This window comes from Acanthochromis polyacanthus, chromosome 17, assembly GCF_021347895.1.
Source record: "Acanthochromis polyacanthus isolate Apoly-LR-REF ecotype Palm Island chromosome 17, KAUST_Apoly_ChrSc, whole genome shotgun sequence".
Classification (NCBI taxonomy): domain Eukaryota; kingdom Metazoa; phylum Chordata; class Actinopteri; family Pomacentridae; genus Acanthochromis; species Acanthochromis polyacanthus.
In genome coordinates, this window is record NC_067129.1 from 37,454,738 (window position 1) to 37,474,755 (window position 20,018).

General features: G+C 41.9%; 1 protein-coding gene across 5 annotated transcripts in view; it reads right to left on the reverse strand.

Moving 5' to 3' along the window:
* The window catches only part of LOC110970730 (CLOCK-interacting pacemaker-like), a 611,892-nt gene that overhangs the window by 588,687 nt on the left and 3,187 nt on the right, over window positions 1–20,018 (reverse strand). For 3 of the 5 annotated variants that reach the window (XR_007937138.1, XR_007937139.1, XR_007937137.1), the window contains exons 3-4: window positions 18,313–18,491; window positions 12,815–14,527 (exon numbers count right to left, since the gene is read on the reverse strand). Coding sequence is in view for 2 of the 5 variants with exons in the window: in XM_022221041.2 (XP_022076733.1) it covers window positions 13,298–14,527; window positions 18,313–18,491 (1,409 nt within the window). In the remaining 3 variants the exon portion in view is untranslated. Of the gene's footprint in view, window positions 1–11,811; window positions 14,528–18,312; window positions 18,492–20,018 lie in introns of those variants that run through there. The other 2 variants (XM_022221041.2, XM_022221042.2) reach the window with 1 other exon arrangement.

Sequence of the window (20,018 nt, forward strand, 5' to 3'; positions counted from 1 at the left end):
CAAACTACGTCGGACGATCGAGACAAGGAAACTTGGGATAGTTTTTGGCTCTTTTTTCATTATCAAATCTTGTTAAGTGCTTCCAGTCTATGAAAGCTAGCTAGTTAGCCACTAGCAAAACACTAATGCGAGCTAACAGCTGGACAACCAAATACCAGACGATTATTAGTAGCTGTGGTATAGTTGTACAATCAGTAGTAGTAATACTAAAAGTACAAGCAGCAGAAATAGTAATACCAAAAATTCAAGCAGCAGCAGTAGTATAAATAACCGTTAGAGTTGTAGAAGTAGTATCAGTAATAGTATTACAAGTTGTAGTAGCAGTGCCAGTATTAGCAGCAGTATTACCACTACTAGTAGTAGTCGCATTACGATTGTAGGACAGAGAGTTAGTGGTTAAAGCTGCTGTCCGGAGTTTCCGTTTGTTTTCAATTTATGTATCATTTTTTAACAAAGCTTAAATGTGTTAGTCTAGTTCGATACTATAATATTAAGTTAGTATAACGCGATATGAAAATTTATTCCTGAGCTCCGCCTTCCTCTCATAGACCCCCATGTTATTCCAAAAAGCGCCGGTTGCTGCCGACCAATCAAGTTCGAGCTTCAGCTTTGTCATGCTGTCAATCAACGGTTACGCGCACAGCAAGCAAGCCCATGCAGAGGTGCGCGAGCTACGCACTACGCAACCGCGCGCACATTTGTTTTGCTTGTGGAGGAGAGAGCATCAGGGCTCAGCAACTTCCAGAAAAGTTACCAATCCCACGGCTTGTCAGGCCAAGAGACTGCAGGACGTTTTTTGGCTCGAGGTGCTCACGTCGCTCCCCGACCACGGCCTCCATAGCCCGGCTGACGGCTTCGTTTAGATGCCGTGGTTGGGGAGCGAGGCGAGCACCCCGACCACGGCCTCCATAGCCCGCCTGACGGCTTCATTTAGATGCCGTGGTCGGGGAGCGAGGCGAGCACCCCGACCACGGCCTCCATAGCCCGGCTGACGGCTTCGTTTAGATGCCGTGGTCGGGGTGCTCGCCTCGCTCTCTGACCACGGCCTCCATAGCCCGCCTGACGGCTTCGTTTAGATGCCCGACCTCTGGAGGAAGATGTTGGGGCGTCTGGGACATACACACGTGGACAAAATTGTTGGTACCCCTCAGTTAAAGAAGGAAAAACCCACAATTCTCACTGAAATCACTTGAAACTCACAAAAGTAACAATAAATAAAAATTGATTGAAAATTAAATAATCAAAATCAGCCATCACTTTTGAATTGTTGATTAACATAATTATTTAAAAAAACAAACTAATGAAATAGGGCTGGACAAAAATGATGGTACCCATAACTTAATATTTTGTTGCGCAACCTTTTGAGGCAATCACTGCAATTAAACGATTTCTGTATTTGTCAATGAGCGTTCTGCAGCTGTCAACAGGTATTTTGGCCCACTCCTCATGAGCAAACAGCTCCAGTTGTCTCAGGTTTGATGGGTGTCTTCTCCAAATGGCATGTTTCAGCTCCTTCCACATATGTTCAATGGGATTCAGATCTGGGCTCATAGAAGGCCACTTTAGAATAGTCCAACGCTTTTCTCTCAGCCATTCTTGGGTGTTTTTGGCTGTGTGTTTTGGATCGTTGTCCTGTTGGAAGACCCATGACCTGCGACTGAGACCAAGCTTTCTGACACTAGGCAGCACATTTCTCTCCAGAATGCCTTGATAGTCTTCAGATTTCATCGTACCTTGCACACTTTCAAGACACCCTGTGCCAGATGCAGCAAAGCAGCCCCAAAACATTACTGAGCCTCCTCCATGTTTCACCGTAGGGACAGTGTTCTTTTCTTCGTATGCTTGGTTTTTGAGTCTATGAACATAGAGTTGATGTGCCTTACCAAAAAGCTCCAGTTTGGTCTCATCTGTCCAAAGGACATTCTCCCAGAAGCTTTGTGGCTTGTCAACATGCATTTTTGCAAATTCCAGTCTGGCTTTTTTATGAATTTTTTTCAGCAGTGGTGTCCTCCTTGGTCGTCTCCCATGAAGTCCACTTTGGCTCAAACAACGACGAATGGTGCGATCTGACACTGATGTACCTTGGCCTTGGAGTTCACCTTTAATTTCTTTGGAGGTTGCTCTGGGCTCTTTGGATACAATTCGAACGATCCGTCTCTTCAATTTGTCATCAATTTTCCTGTTGCGGCCACGTCCAGGGAGGTTGGCTACTGTCCCGTGGGTCTTGAACTTCTGAATAATATCAGCCACTGTTGTCACAGGAACTTCAAGCTGTTTAGAGATGGTCTTATAGCCTTTACCTTTAAGATGTTTGTCTATAATTTTTTTTCGGATGTCCTGGGACAATTCTCTCCTTCGCTTTCTGTTGTCCATGTTCAGTGTGGTACACACCTTTTCACCAAACAGCAGGGTGACTACTTGTCTCCCTTTAAATAGGCAGACTGACTGATTATGAGTTTGGAAACACCTGTGATGTCAATTAAATGACACACCTGAGTTAATCATGTCACTCTGGTCAAATAGTTTTCAATCTTTTATAGAGGTACCATCATTTTTGTCCAGGCCTGTTTCATTAGTTTGTTTTTTTAAATAATTATGTTAATCAACAATTCAAAAGTAATGGCTGTTTTTGATTATTTAATTTTCAATAAATTTTTATTTATTGTTACTTTTGTGAGTTTCAAGTGATTTCAGTGAGAATTGTGGGTTTTTCCTTCTTTAACTGAGGGGTACCAACAATTTTGTCCACGTGTGTACTCTTCGTCAGAGGAGTCATGCAATTCTGAACTCTAGATAGAAATAAATAAACAATGTAACACATATACACGCGTAAATGCACTAAGTTTGATAAACAACGTCATCGAGAGGGATACACGAGTGTAATTACATATTGAAACTGTACTAGTTCGTCCTAGCAGATTCATGTTATTTTGGTATTAGGACAAGTTAGACTCAATACAGCATTCTAACGTAATTCCTTTATTATTTACTAAATGTACTAAATGTAGAAGAGGGGAAAACGGCAAAACAGGCGAGATGCTGCAGCACTCCGGGCACTTCTCTCAGGTACTGCGCGCGTGCACAAATAAAGGGGCGAAATCAGAGGGAGGGAGGGTGGGACCACCAGTGTTTTGGGAGACGCTGCGATTCAAACTCCAGACAGCAGCTTTAATGTTTTAAGTTCTATAACAGTTTTGTGTATGTGTTGCTGAGTAAAGCCTGCTGATTGGTTATCCAGACTCACGAGAGCGCGCACGGAGATAAAAAGAGAGACCCTCTTATGATACACCCTTCAGAAAAATGCGGGCAAAAATCCTTGATTATGCGAATAAAGATGCAGGGTTTTTATGCGATTTTATGCGGGGAAATTGCGGAAAGTTGCAAAGTATGCGAATAGTTCTGAAATATGCAAAAATATGCGCGATTCACCTGCCGTCTGGCCGCGGAGGGATGTGTCCTCTAATCAGACACTGGGACTGCTGCGGGGTTACTGGACTGACAGCCTGTGCTTTGGGAGGGGGAGAAGCTCACAGCAGCAGCTGCTGCTTGTTGAGGACAGTAACTGCAGAATGATCCGAGTTTTCCTGTCAGTCTCCAAAACGGCAGAAAAAGTCGCTAGATTTATGGCTAGTCGCTTTTGACAAAAAAAAGTCGCTAGATTTAGCGAGAAAGTCGCTAAGTTGGCAACACTGGCGCCGCGCTCCGCATCAGCTCGTGCTTCTGTGTGTGTGAATGCGTGAACTGATGACGTCAGGCCGGGCGTCACATAAAAACTCATTCACAACTCCATTTATATTGGTTGTTGTTTTCTCATTTTATGCGGAAATTGTGAAATCGAGCGGGACCCGCATATTTCCCTTTTTTTTCGTGGAAATGTGAGATTCTTGCGGGAATTATGCGCTGTTTTGCAGGGATTATGCGGCCTTTTGGGAAATAATTGACCCCCGCATAATCAGCGGCATTTTGGTGATTAATGTGGGAATTCATGCGATCACATAATTGTGTTTTTCTGGAGGGTCTATTATGAGTGTGCCAGTTAATGGTTGGGTGTTGAACGGTACTCACGGCTTACACTGCATGGACATGTTACCGGCCTCATGGCTGGAAAACAGGTTAAGTTGTTAGTAAGAAACAGAGACAGTGAAACTGTTAATGTTTTTCACCGAGTCCTCTCAGCTCTGTTTATTTACATGAACAAATATCATAATCAATTCACTAACAACATTAATACTGTCAGATTTGTCCCATTTCTTTTGTTTATACCCAGCAATAAATACTGTATATTCACCACCTCAGTATGTCAACTGTTTCTCATTCTTCTGTCTACACAGTCATTATATTCAGACATGTTTTTTCTGTTCATAACTTCACAAGCATATTCACGTTCAAGTCTAAACATCATACAAATAACAATACTTAAACAGATAAATCACAAAATCACTGTGCCTACTTCCCTCTACATTAGCTCTGTCCAACGTCTTTTGGTTATTAATTTCCATACATGTCTAATGCAAAATTGTAAAGGTGTCTAGATACACCAACAGGACTGACAAACAGTAGTATTAATGTTCTATAAAACTCATGTGCAGTTGCACTATCTAAACAGAATCATTTACCCATATGGTCAAGTGTTCTTTAAATATGTACAAAATTCTGAAGTAATAAATGGAGCCAGTCAGTGTCAAAATCCAATTAAAAGTAACTAAACAATGCAATGTCTGGACATTTGGGGAAGTCTCTAACATAATCTTGCACATGGAAAAGTCGCCATTACGTGACGCACGACTTCACTAAGCCAAGAGAAACTTTTCCTTTCACTCGTTCCACACTCACGTTTAACAGAAATCAACACACAATACACGGTGCACTTTACCCACCCAATAACACATTTTTGCATGATTTCATGACCATTACTCACCTGGAAAACAGGTTAAGTTGTTAGTAAGAAACAGAGACAGTGAAACTGTTAATGCTTTTCACCGAGTCCTCTCAGCTCTGAAAGGAAACGGGGCATGCGCACAGAACCTTCAGACGGTGAACTACACTGCCACCTGCTGACCCAATACTGTTTCTGTTTACTTTTAATCCACAATATAAATCACACAACTTGGGTGTCAGAAAATAATAAATAAAACAAACACAGACATTCATACTGACTAATCAAATACTTACCAAAAAAAAAAATACTACAACCAAACAATTGTGACTATACATTTGTAGGCGTCACAGACATGCTAGCTCACTGTCTGTGCCCGAGCCAGAGACCTCAATCCGACAGAAAAGTGTTGAAGCTTGTATTCCATGCTGACATTCAGTAAAGGCTGCAAACCAAGATTCCTTGTTGTGCGAAGTACTTTCCACCCACGCTCATAGGATCACAAAGCGCAACACTATTAATACCACCAATAGTAGTTATAAAGTCTAACTCATATATATCCAGATTACCATCTATGTTTTCCTCCAAACTGATTGTATGATTGAGATTATAAGCAGTTCTTTAGTACTGCTCTCAGATAATTGAAATGTTACTAAACAAGGTTATACTTACCAAATTAATTAACTTTGGTCTCCAGTATATTGACTAATTCAGTTCTTTGTCCTTAATTTATTAGCATGATATATTTTTTTAAATATGTTGTTGTGTACAGACTTATTCACTTCTGTCTATTTTTCTTACTCTAGAGACCATGGGTGGAAGAGGAAGTGGAATAAGCTCTGAGGAGAGACGGGTTTGCTGCAAATGATGAGTGGGTGCTCTGCAGTAATCATTTTAAACCTGATGAGTCTGACAGGGCTGGACAGACCTGGGGCCTGTTTCACGAAGCAGGTTCTCTGAGTTTAATCCTCAACTCTGAGTTGATCTACTCTGAGATAGGAAACTCTATAGTTTTCGGTTTCACAACAGCTGATTTGAGTTGGTTTAATCAACTCAGAGTTGTCACAAACTGAGCTGGTTGGACCCGAGCAGAGAGCTACACTACCAAGGCTGGTTGGAATGAAAGTGTTTTATTACTGGGGGTGAAATGGTGGCTTGGTGGGGGAAAACCAGGGTGCAGGAGCGGGGGGTTCCAGGCAGGGACAGAAGGGGTCCAAGTAGGAGTGGGGGTCCAGGCAGGAGAAACCGGTGATGACTGGTCGGGGGAGAGCCGGAGGGGAAGGAGAATGGCAGGGATCCCGGACAGCTGAACTGCGTGGAGGCAGGAAAAAACAACATAAGAAAACAAGGTAGGAACTCAAAACAGATCTTGTGAGAGGCAAGAGAGCGAACTGAACTGCGTGGTTCTTGTTCAACAATCTGGCAGGGAGTGGAAGGATGAGCCGGTTCTTATTGCAGGGGTGATTAATCAGCGTGATGTCTCTCAGCTGTCCGGGAGCCGTGGAGGTGGTTGATTGCCTGAGTGGAGTCAGCTGAGAAGCTAGACTCCACTCAGGCACCGAGTTGTAGGGGGAGAGACAGGGCAGAGGAGCGGATGGGAGACAGGCAAGACAGACAGGGCAGGGGAACAGGAGAGGGAGGAAGAACCAGATGGGAAAAGGGTATTGGGGAGGTCAGGTGGGAAGGACGGGGGTGAGAAGGGAGCCGTGACAAGAGTAGTTTCACTTGGAGTTAAGCGCGTGCACCACAACTCTGAAAAGACAGCATCAATGGAGCCCCAATTCGACGAGTCACCATGGCAACGGGGAAACGCAAGTTTGTGTTTTTGAACTGGAAATTTTTAAAGTGCTCATATGGTGAATTTGAACACGTTTTTAGAAAGAAGTGCAACACCGCTGCAGCTGCAAAAGAGAGGGAGAGCGTGGAGAACATTGCTGCCCGTGTCAATGCGTAAGTTTAAATGTAGTCCTTTGTAATCGTAATAATATTACAGGGAAAAACTGTCTGAATGGTAGCCTATTAAGTTATTTCATTTAGGTGAAATCCTGCGGGGGAGAAGCGCACGTGGCAGCAGCTTAAGATGAAATATAAAAACATTGTTCAAACAGGTCAGACCTCGGCATTATTTCATGGAGGTACTTCATATTGATCATGTTTTACATTGTGAAGTATCCTAAATATTAAGTGGCTGTTTGACTGTGCAGTTGTTTTATCCACACATAGCCGAAATGACTGCATCCATATCATGTTCTGTTAAATAATTAAGAAATTAAGCCTTAACACAGACTTCTGCTGAGCCAACAGAAAGAAAGCAGATGCCTGTAAAACGGGTGGTATATATGATTATTTATTTCTCTTTTGTGTCTTTTTTTTGTCTTTTGCCCCCTTCACACCACAACAGACCTTGTAACTGTATGTAGGCAATACTCCAAAGATTTATCCAAATGGTAGTTTAAGTGTACTGAAACATATCACTGATCTAGGATGAAGAGGATGAAACTGTGTCTGTTGCCTTTACAGAGGAGGATCCAGAAAGGCATATAGAGGTACGTTACTGGAGTTCTCTTCCCATTCACATTTCTTAACATTCTGGTAGAATATAGAGTGTGACATTTAGCCTACACTGGAGTATTTCACATTCTCATCCTTTTTAACAGAGCATGGTTGAACAGCAGCAGGATGGTCCCTCAACTTCCACTGCACAGATTGACACAGTGAGATGGATGTTCAGGAAACACCAGAGGTTCATTCCATGGAATTCATGTGCCACTGTATAATTTAATACCCTCTATGTATTCCCAGTTATCAGTAAAACGGATTTACAAAATTCATTTGCTGAGAAAAATCCAAAACAACAGATTAGGAGGGCAGATCTGGAAATTGCAATACTAGAGGACAAGTTAGAGGTGGTGATGGTCACAGGTGAATTATGTTAACTCTTGGAACATGAACTGAACTATCTCTTTTATTTGAAGGGAATAAAGAAGACCAAATGAAATGTGTATCATGTCTTTATTTGCTGTGGTGGTGATGATGGTGACTTAAACTCTAAAGTGATTATTGCATACGGTGTCTCTGACTGCTCTGCTGTCCTGGATAGCTGCAGGTGGATGGGGTCATCATCTGGGTCTTCAGTTTGTAGGGCAGGGTGTTGCTCTCCTCTAATAGTGGTAATATTATGAAGAACAACACATGCCACAGTAATATCACAGGCCCTCTCAGAGGTCACCCTGGGGTAACGTAGGCACTGGAAACGGGCTTTCAGCAGGCCTATGGTCATCTCCACCCAGGCTCTGGTCCTGCAGTGAGCCCGGTTGAAGTTCTGTTGGGGACTCGGTTCAGGGTCAGGGTATGAGGTCATCAGCCTGGGTTGGCATGGTAACCCCAGTCACCCAGCAGAAGGCCATCAAACTCTCCTGTAATGTATAGTGGATACATCAGAGTATATTAAAGGAGGGAGACAAGTGAATTATATTGTGAAAATCTTTAGGCTGCTGACCACATTGCAGTCTGTTGCTCAGGTTAGACTCTTGATAAATCCTGGAGTCATGAACAGACCCAGGCCACTTGGCCTCCACATTAGAAATGATGTATGCAGCATCACATATGATCTGACAGTGCAGAGAATGACATATGTTGAACTATGATGCAGTCTTTAACATTTAGAAACTGTAGTCAGTCTACCTGTAACCATGCCTGAACATTTATGCTGTGAATGGACTTCCTGTTCATGTTGTGAGGGAGCTGTGATGGGGATATGTGTGCATCTATGCAGCCATCAAAAAAGAAATTAAAAAGACTAATCCCAGTCTGACGCTGCAGCACAATGTCATTAACAGAATATGATTTAAAATTCATTTAACAGATCTCTACATCATTCACCTGCAATCCTGTGGAACTCCTCCTTGATGCTATGACAGCATGTGGTCCAGGGAAAACCACAATGATGAGTAAAAGCCGTTTAGGAACACTTTTCTGACTGTCCTGCATACAGCTGCCTTACTGAAGTGTTCTGCATCTCCGACATTATTTAAAAACTTTCATTTGCAAAGAACCGCAGCGCAACACACAATATCTGCTGGATGTGAGAGCATGACTGGTTGGTAATGTAAATATAAGGACAGATTAGGTTGTTTATGTAGATTATGGACTTGAAACGATTATGAAACGGTACCACTCAAACAGATAATCTTCTGGAAATGCGAGAACATTTATGCTCGGTCCGATAACAATCTACCGATGAATATTTAATTATCTGTGCAGTAATGCTGATCCTTTATACACTGGATCGTTAATTTATTAACGTAGCTGTTCTACATCAAAACTCGCCCACTTACTGACTGAATGAATGAGGAAATCAAGCAGCGTGTGTGGCTGAAAGAGGGCAGAGACAGAGAGAAACTGGCACCAGGTTAGAGTCATAGAGTCTGTTACTGTGGTAACTGACCGAGAATTAAAGTTACCCTTCTTTGTGAAACAGGCTAGAGTTACCCCTATGTGTCAGGGTTGAGTTACCTCGCTTTGTGAAACGGAAAACTCTGAGTTTGTCTAATTTCAGGGTTAACAAACTCAAGAGTTTTCAGTAAACCTGAAAACAGGCCCCAGATCTACTCCCTGAACAATAAAAAACAATGAAACAGAACAAAACAAAAGGCTTTCTCTCAGGGTGATCATTCCAACAGGCAGCCCCCTGTCCTTCATGTCTGCAGTCGCTTCCTCTGCCGTCCGGAACAGCTGGGTCTCATCTTCATAAAACAGCTGTAACTTGGTGAAGAACAGCGTCTGGAAGCGGATCTTCTTCTGCTTTAATACCTGCTTCGACCGAGAATACGCTTTGCTTTTCTGCAGAATTACTGGTGGGTAGTCTTGTTCAAAGTATAGTTCCCTGGAATTTCTACAAAAATAAACCTCAGGGAACATTTGGGAAATGTTCTCTGGAGACTGCTTCTTTACAATTTAAAGTAGTGAAAGGTACACCAAATAAGGCTATGCGGCATTGTGGTATCATTATGGACACACTCACTGCATCATGCCCTGTGACTTTTGATTTTTAAGTGTTCTCAGGTTTGTTTGGTTTTGACACAAAAAATACGCTAAATAGAGAATATGAAAATAATTTTCTGTTGACATCACAATATTTCCTTAAAACATTACTGAGATCATGCAGTACAGTGAAAACAAACTTCTACTTTCGCACAGTTGTCACACGTAAATGTTTCAGATCACCAAACTTATTTGTATGTATGTAAACACAAAATGCAATTTTTATTCGGCCAAGGAACACGGCAGAGTTATGTGGCATTCGGGGTACGTTTGTCTGTCTGTTCGTCTGTCTGTGCACAACATTACTCAAAAATGGAAGAACGGATTTGGATGAAATTTTCAGAGACGGTCTGAAATGACACAAGGACCAAGTAATTAGATTTTGGCAGTGATGCGGCTTGTCGTCCGGATCCACGGATTTGTTGTAGATTTCTGCATCACTGCGAGATAGTGGTATGGCATCACAGTCACTATGACAAGTGAATGCTACATCGGTTACCTGCTGATGATCACATCATACCACATTGATTCACCTTTTAACAATATGTGCACTATTTATTCTGAAATATAACTATGTAAACAGCCACAGTGCGAAAAAAAAAAATATATATATATAGTTTGTAAATAGTGGGGTCATACTTGGCATAATTGGGTCCAATTTAGTTGAGTCAGTTTTACGACAGTGAAACTTCATAATAACATTACGAACTGCTGAAACCACAATTTCAAGTTTCTGTGATTACCTATAGCATGGAAAATGTTATGATTTTGGATGATATAATGTCCAATGCACTCAGCTTTCTTGTCCTCACCATTGTCAGAGTTTCTGCAGAAATCAGCCAGTCAAATTTAATGCTTTTTAATGCCATTTTAATGCTATACTGTAAAAATTTTAATGCCATGACCATGAACTCAACAAATAACACGGGTTTGTTTTTTTGCAAAAGGTAATTTTTAGATAAAATCTGTTGCCACATTTCTGAATCCAGGGGTTGGAGTGCAGGGTACAGCACTCTTGGAGGAGGAAGGGTTAAGGGCCTTGCTCAAGGGCCCAACAGTGGCCACATTGGGGTTTGAACCACTGACCTTCTGATTAGTAGTCCAGAGACTTAACAGTTGTGCCACCACTGCCCTGTTACCATTAATGCTTCACTTCTACCTCTACTCTTCTACCATTAACGTGTGCCTTTTGTATATGTTCTGTTCTTACTGTTCTCAGTCCATTTTTTTTTTTTTTTGCAAACGCCAATATTTTCCTTTCAACTGGAGCTTTAGCTTTCCCTTCACCAAACAGAATTTCCAATATATACCTCATATTTACTGATCTTTTCGCTGTTCTATCTGGAAACCTGTTAACCTTGGATCCTATGTGTGGAACTGTGGAGTCGTAACACACCACCATCGGGTCGCACGTCCTCAGCCCATTCAAGACCAACAATCTTTCTGCTGTAGAAACCGATAATTCATCTAGGATTTTGAAAAATACTGGTTTGCAAACTATCCTATTTTGCTAGAAAAAATGGAAACAATCAGCTCCTTTACATGCAATAAAGCCATAATTTATCCATCAATTCAGATCATGTGAACACCAGACATTGCGCACAGATGAGCCTTGTTTGGTTTATATTTTTTTTAAGCCACTAATTCTTAAAAAAAGTACCTGTATCTTATTTGCACTATATAAAAGTTTTTATTATTGTTCAATAATTTTAGACATCTTAATAATATTCTGATCATATAAAACTGCTTTGTTTGTCTTTTTTTCACAGAAACATTCTGATTTACGTTAGAGGTGAGATTCAGAGGTGCCAATAATTCTGACAGTCCTGACGTTATGTATGACCAAAAAATATCATATTTTATACAAAGTAAAGAAAACAAGTCACACATCATACAGTTTAACATCAAAGAGTTTATCAGAACATCATTGAACTTCTACCGCTGAATTAAAATAATTCTTAATTTTCAAATAAAGTGATGACTATAAAATAATTCTGTCAAATAATAGCTCAATCTCCTCAAAACTTAGGCTGCTGTGCTTCAGGAAAATTAGACAAAACATGACAAACAAAATGTGCATTGTACGCCAAAGTCCATGTTGGAAATGATGTAGAGCAAAATTCCTTTCAAAAATGTAATTATATTTTTAAAATATACAGTTTTACAGTAAAGGGAATATGTGATAAGGTCCAGTTTGAATTTGTATCAAATCTACACTCATACAAGATAACTGATCATTGTGACTGTTTTTTACTGCTATACTTCCACTATTTCTGTTAAGTAACCACCACAACACTGACTACTGAACATATCAAACTTAAAATATTTATGTCACCTTTAAGTGCTTCTTAATTTTTAAAGTAAGCTACAGTAATATTAGGAAGTATACAGCATTTAACCACTAGAACTGCTACAGACACACATTGCAAAATAAAACAAAAGAAAAAGAAATGACAAATCTTTTTTTCTTCTCCTCTTTCTTCTTAAACGATTCAAAGCATGTCAGGTGCAGTATGGATTACTTTTTTCTTCGGTAGAAATAAAGCAAGCAACTAATTTCAGGCTATAATTATTGTGAGTCTTGGCAACAGTCTGAGTGGTCTGAATGATTCATGTTTTCTGTTTCTCTGTAAGCTTGTTTCAGTTATCTGACTGAATGTACGCTAGGCCTCTCTAAAGAAGACAAAAGTATAGCTGAAAAATTGACACGTGGAATGAGCAAATCCATCCATCCATCCATCCATTCTCTATACACCGCTTTATCCGCATTAGGGTCGCGGGGGGTGTTGGAGCCTGTCTCAGCTGACTCGGGCGAAGACAGGGGACACCCTGGACAGGTTGCCAGTCTGTCGCAGGGCTACATATACAGACAAACAATCACACTTGCATTCACACCTACGGGCAATTTAGAGTAATCAATTAACCTCAGCATATTTTTGGAATGTGGGAGGAAGCCGGAGTGCCCGGAGAAAACCCACGCATGCACAGGGAGAACATGCAAACTCCATGCAGAAAGATCCCAGGCCCAGCCTGGGATTTGAACCGGGGATCTTCTCGCTGCAAGGCAAAAGTGCTAACCACTACTTCACTGTGCAGCCCGGAATGAGCAAATCCCTGATTAAAAAGTGCCGAAGTACTTAACTTGAAATCATGAGTGTAAATCCAAAAATCCTTACTCCAAGTTATGCAGTCAGTCATATTCTATTTTGCACTAGCATTTTGAACAATTCAAACGATCCCATGCTCTAATATATTGCTAGGTTCAAGTTTCCTTTACAGATCCATAATCTCTTCTCAAAGAAGCTAACGTTGCGTTATAAGCTCTCTGGAAACACAGTGAGATCAGTTAAGTCCTTGTCTTTGATCACCTCTGTGTCTCTATTCAGGGTCAGATCTGGGAAAATAAACATTGATGGTAGTGGACATGGGGTCCACAGGACAATCAGTATATTCTATTTCTTCTGTGTCCGGTGAGGGAGCCAACAGTGGAGAGGGAGGTGATGTTCCATCATCTATGTTGTGCAAAGACACCACCTGGATTGGGCTGCAGTGCGTGTTCATGCCTCCTATGTTATCTTTCTCTTGGTCTTCCTCGTTTCTAGTCTTGCTCTGCTGGCAGCTGCTGCTAAGTGTTTTCAGGTGATTTAAGTCTAAGTTGGGGTATGAGCTTGACTCACTCATGGCCTGCAGAAGTTTGTCTAAGCTGTCTGAGCCTTCATTGGACCCGTTTTGTCTGACCTGTGTCACATGGCACAGGAGATGGGTGTGATGACGAAGCTGGGCAATTTCTTTCTCAGTGGCTGCGTTCTGTTTCAGAAGCTCCTTGGTACGTAGTGTGATGGCCAGGAGGCCTGACTGGTTGAGGATCTCTGCTGTGTTAAGGAAACGGCGATGGCGTGTGGACAAGCAGTCTGGAGCCAAGCAATATGGGCTATGAGCTGCTGAAGAAGAGGGAGATGAAGAGGGAGGAGAAGAGGATGAGGGGGAGTCAGAGGAAGAAGGCGGCGAAGGTGTCTTGGAGCTAGAAATAGAGGATGAGTGTATGCTGCCAGACCCCGAGCATGGCTGACTGTGGTAGGACTTGTGTTGGGTGGTGGAGGCGGTGTAGCTCAGCAGTGGACAGTGAGATGTGCTGGGATAGGAAGTATGGCCTTCTCTGCCATTATGCTGGCAATAGACTCTGCCCTCATTCTGATGATGGAGCCTCAGGAGGTGGCTGCTAGTAGATACAGTCTCCCTATTCTCCCCCTCAGTGCACACTCTCTTGCGCTGGCTTTGGCCTTCATTGCTGCTCTCTTTAACCCCCTTTACCCATGTGGTACCCTTGCCCCCGAAGATATCCTTGGTGGGGTGGGGGGCAATGCGAGGGTAAGAATTCAGGATAGGCAAGTATGAGTTCTTGCTGCCGTGGTTGCTGCGGTTACCTCCTTTTTTAGCATTACCTTGTGGGGGAGCTAGACAAGACAAAGGTGTTGTCGTAGTGGAGGCAGGAGTAGGCACTGTTGGCTGCTGGATCAGTAAGAGTTGAGTAGGTGCTTTGCCACTGGTCAGGCTGTGCCATCCTCCACCCCATTCCAGGGGGCCATGCAGAAGCTGCTCTGGTCTAGACTGTATCACCAGGAGGTTGGGAGCAGGGTGTTACGTGAGCAACAACAACAGACCAGAGAAAGAGAAAGGGCAAAAGATCGGGAGGAGGTTAAAGTTACAAAGAGAAAAGCAGTAGGACACAAAAATAATGAGGCAACAAAACATTAAGAAATATAGCAGTCAGATGATGTAAATAGTTGTTAGAGGTTGAAGATGTAACGCATTATTACAAAGACAAAAGAAAAAAAAATAGTCAGCAATCATTCTAACAAGTTCTTTTGATATGCATTCATTGATTGATAATTATTTCAAATGACACACGACCACAATAGCACTTGCATATGATGGTAAAATCAATCAACATCTCTCCGGTACAGTTCAAAATTGATTGTTGAGTTTTGGAACAAAAACAAAAAATGACTAATTATTCTAAATATCCATTTCTGTACTTTGGCTTTCTGGTTGAACTGTACCATTAGCTCCTGGCAGAGTCAACTGCTAGTCACGAATTGAACAAACAACTGAAAATGGTTACACAGATTAATCAGCATGCTAACAAAATTCGAGACTCGCCAGCTAGCCTTTAGCAGCTAGAGGCAGCTACTTATGGGAAAAGTAAGTACAGTTTGGCATTTATCACACCTTTAAAATCAGGATTAGATGCGTCTGATTAGAACCTATTTTGACAGCTGAAACCTGTTTATTTTAACTCCTGACATCTAGGCTCTGTTGGTCTCTTTGGTACTCAAGTGGTGTCTTCATGCCAAAATCTAATAAAAACAACTCTAAAGCAACCCGAAATACAATGCAAAATTTTGACTTGCAATTAGGGTATGCGAGGAAAAAAGCCTTTGTTATCCAAATACAACATTAAGGCAAAACGGTAATATGCCAATGAACATGTAGGCCTTCTGAAAGAGAAGAGCTGTTTGGACACAGTAACAATAGACATGTTTGATGCAGATCAAAAATGAAATAAGAACCTCATACAAGCCGTGAAGGATGGTGGTGAAAATATTATGGTCTGAAGTTCTTTTGCTACCTTGGAGACTGGTCAGTTTGTAGTCTCTGATTCAACTGTGAAAACAGCATCAAATCAAAGGGTGCTTGGAGATATTGTTTGGAGAAATTGATACCGTTTTAAAGGTAAACCAGAAGTATAACTGTTAATAGAATAATGATCCAAAGTACATTTTCAAACCCACAAACGAATGTCTCAAAAAGAAGGTGGTTGTAAATGTCTGATAAATTCCATTAATATTCTCCTATCCAATATTGTTTTTATGTGTTAACAAGACATTGTAGTCCTTCAGTACCACCTTGTGGTCTGTTTTGCTTTGAACTTCCTGTTCCTTTCTCTTCACAATGTTGTGCTCACGCATTGTCAGAGGAATGATAACCCTGCAAAGACACTACTTATGCGTTATATTCATCTGTTTGAGTCCTATGGGGATAGAGTTTACATTGTGATTTTCTTCAGTATTTTGTATTGTTGCTCAGAACTATGAGGTGTATGTGTGTATTGAGCTCAAAAGCGTGCTAGCTGATAACTGAAACTCTTTAACTAGTGCATTTGGAGAGCGGAATGAGAAATGGAGATGTAAAGTGTGCATTATTATCAGATGAGTAACATATTTTATTTAAGAAAAAGGAGAATGTCTTTACTTTATCCATTTATGAGTAAAACTGCATGTCATTAGGACAAAGGCAATATAGTCTGTGAACAATAACAATATATTGCATTTCATTTAAAAGAAGCATGTGATATATCATATGTCAATAGCTTTAAAAACATTTCATTTCATTGTTATTACATATTTGCATTGGTTGTAAACATGATTAGTATGTGAACATGATTTATGTGTGAATTATTTGCGAAACTAGAATGAAGCATTTTGTATTTTTTCTGTTTATTCTGTAGTTGTCACGGTGCTTATGGTGCATGGTGCTCATCAAGAGTAAGAAATAAATCTATACCCATTTGAAATTCTGTGTCCTGATTAATGAATTCAAGGGGCTACAGCAGTGGCTGTGGTATGGTCTAGTCAAAGACGAGACTTGAATCCCACTATAATGTTGTGGGGTGACTTGAAATGAGCAGTAGACGGAAGAAAACTTTCAAACATTTTGCAAGTGAAGGAATTATGCATACAAGAATAGTCTAAATTCTCAGCAAGCGTTTGTATCAGAGACTGGTGATCATTGGTGCAAAATGTCTACTACAGTACAATATTTCTGCTAAATAGAGCAATACTAGCATCCACAGAATAAAATCTCTTGAGATATTGAATGAAATAAACAATTTCCCTTTTGGTCTGCTTCAAGTGCATCTCTACAGATGTAGGTGACTGAGATTCATTTCAAAGAGGATCAAATATTCACCACCTCTGAAGAAATGCCAGGAGCCTTTCCTCACAAAAAACAAGACCAGGCAGTGTGCTTGCTTCCTTGTTAAAATGCTGAAAACAACTTACACTTATTTTTTAGCAGAGTAGGAAATGTATAAATCCACACAGCTCCTGTTAAACGATCTATTTACCTGTACGCTTTGAGCACACGTCTCCCCTTGAGATGTAATTTCTCCTTAATTTTTTGTTCTGGGACGCATCCAATCAGACACTACAACACGCGTGTCACTTATTTTTTCTGTATGTATTGATTGTTGTTTGTGATGTGATAAACAAGCTATTTTGACACGAGTCATATGCGGGATAGGTTCTAAAATCCCTTGAGGCAAATCTGTGATTTGGGTATCAGTGTATCAGTTCATTAAAAAATTGACTTGACTTTCTTAATTTAAATGATGATTTTAAAACAGTTACTCATACTTTAATCAATAGCACTTGTCCTCTTCTTCTTCTTTTCCTTTCGGCTTTTCCCTTCAGGGGGTCGCCACAGCGAATCAATTGCCTCCATCTAACCCTGTCTTCTGCATCCTCTTCTCTCACACCAACTACCTTCATGTCCTCTTTAACCACATCCATAAACCTCCTCTTTGGTCTTCCTCTAGGCCTCCTGCCTGGCAGTGGGAAACTCAGCATCCTTCTACCAATATATTCACTCTCTCTCCTCTGGACATGTCCGAACCATCTCAGTCTGGCCTCTCTGACTTTATCTCCAAAGCCTCTAACATGTGCTGTCCCTCTGATGTACTCATTCCTGATCCTATCCATCCTGGTCACTCCCAAAGAGAACCTCAGCATCTTCAGTTCTGCTACCACCAGCTCTGCCTCCTGTCTTTTCCTCAGGGACACTGTCTCCAGACCAAACAACATGGCTGGTCTCACCACAGTTTTGTAAACCTTTCCTTTCATTTTAGCTGAAACTCTTCTATCACACATCACACCTGACACTTTTCTCCAGCCGTTCCAGCCTGCCTGTACACGCTTCTTCACCTCTTTTCCACACTCTCCATTGCTCTGGACTGTTGACCCTAAGTACTTAAAATCCTCCACCTTCTTGATCTCTTCTCCCTGTAACCTCACTCTTCCACTTGGGTCCCTCTCATTCACACACAGATTCTCGGTCTTGCTGTGGCTAACCTTCATTCCTCTCCTTTCCAGGGCAAACCTCCACGCCTCTAGCTTCTCCTCCACCTGTTCCCTGCTCTCACTACAGATCACAATGTCATCTCCAAACATCATAGTCCATGGAGACTCCTGTCTAACCTCGTCTTTCATCCTGTCCATCACCATAGCAAACAAGAAGGGGCTCAGAGCTGATCCCTGATGTACTTGTACACTGTATATAATGCAACAAAGTTGAAAAATTAACAAAAAAAATTTATGTGCAAGTGAAAATCTCACCGACTTCACCACCAGATTTTTGAAGATGTAAATGGGTGTGAGCTCCTCATATGTAGTGATGTTGTTGTTTGCACCATTCACACTGTTGCTGTCCAAGGTTTTGCTGCTTTCCCTGTGAGGTTCACTCACACTGCTGCGTTGGTCGTCTACATCCGTGTGCACAAAGTCAGAGCCCGTCTCTAAGGAGAGGAAGATATGGAAAGATATACAACATATAGAAAGAATAAAGTACACTGCTCAAAAGAATTAAAGGAACACTTTGAAAATACATCATATTTCAATGCGGGGAAAAAACAAATTGGATATTTACATTGATATGCACTGGATAATGTGTTAGGAATGAAAAGATGCCACATTCTTTGATGGAAATGAAAATTATCAACCCCCCAAGAGGGCTATATTCAAGACACCCCAAAATCAAAGTGAAAAACTGATGTGGCAGGCTGGTCCATCTTTCTGAAATTCCTTGGCAGCAACTCAAAATGGTATTCAGTAGTTTGTATGGCCTCCATGTGCGTGTATGCATGACTGATGATGCCGGGACAAGCTCTGAATAAGACGACAGATGGTGTCCTGGGGTATCTCCTCCCAGAACTGGACCAGGGCATTGCTGAGCTCCTGGACAGTCTGAGGAGCAACCTGATGGTGTCGGATGGAACAAAAAATAATGTTCCAAAGGTGTTCTATTGGATTCAGGTCAGGTGAGCATGGGGGCCAGCTAATGGTATCAGCTCCTTCATCCTCCAGGAACTGCATGAGTTCTCTTACCACATAAGACTGGGCATTGTCGTGCACTAGAAGGAATCCAGGACCACTGCACCAATGTAGGGTCTGACAATGGGTCAAAGGATTTCATCCTGATACCTAATGGCAGTCAGAATGCCGTTGTTCAGCCTGTAGAGGTCTGTGCGTCCCTCCGTGGATATGCCTCCCCACACCATCACTGACCCACCACCAAACCGGTCATGCTGAACAATGTTACAGGCAGCATAACGTTCTCCACGGCTTCTCCAGACCCTTTCATGCCTGTCACATGCGCTCAGGGTGAACCTGCTCTCATCTGTGAAAAGCACAGGGCACCAGTGGTGGACTTGCAAATTCCTGTGTTCTATGGCAAATGCCAGCCGAGCTCCACGGTGCCAGTCAGCGAGCACAGCGGGCACTAGAGGACGCTGGACCCTCAGACCACTCTCATTACATCTCTTTCTGATTGTTTGATCAGAGACATTCACACCAGTGGTCTGCTGGAGGTCATTTTGTAGAGCTATTGCAGTGCTCATCCTGTTCCTCCTTGCACAAAGGAGCAGATACCTGTCCTGCTGATCGGTTGAGGACCTTCAACAGCCCTGTCAAGCTCTCTTAGACTGCCTGTCTCCTGGAATCTACTCCATGCGCTTGAGAATGTGCTGGGAGACACAGCAAACCTTCTGGCAATGGCACGCATTGATGTGCCATCCTGGAGGAGTTGGACTGTCTGTGGAACCTCTGTAGGGTCCAGGTATCGCCTCATGCTACCAGAAGTGACTCTGACCCTCACCAAATGCAAAACTAGTGAAAAACAGTCAGAAAACATTAGGAAGGAAAAAATGTCAGTGGCCTTCACCTGTAAACTCATTCTTGTTTTGGGGGTTGTCTCCCTCTAGTGCATCTGTTGTTAATTTCATGAACACCAAAGCAGCTGAAACTGACTAAAAAGCCCCTCAGTT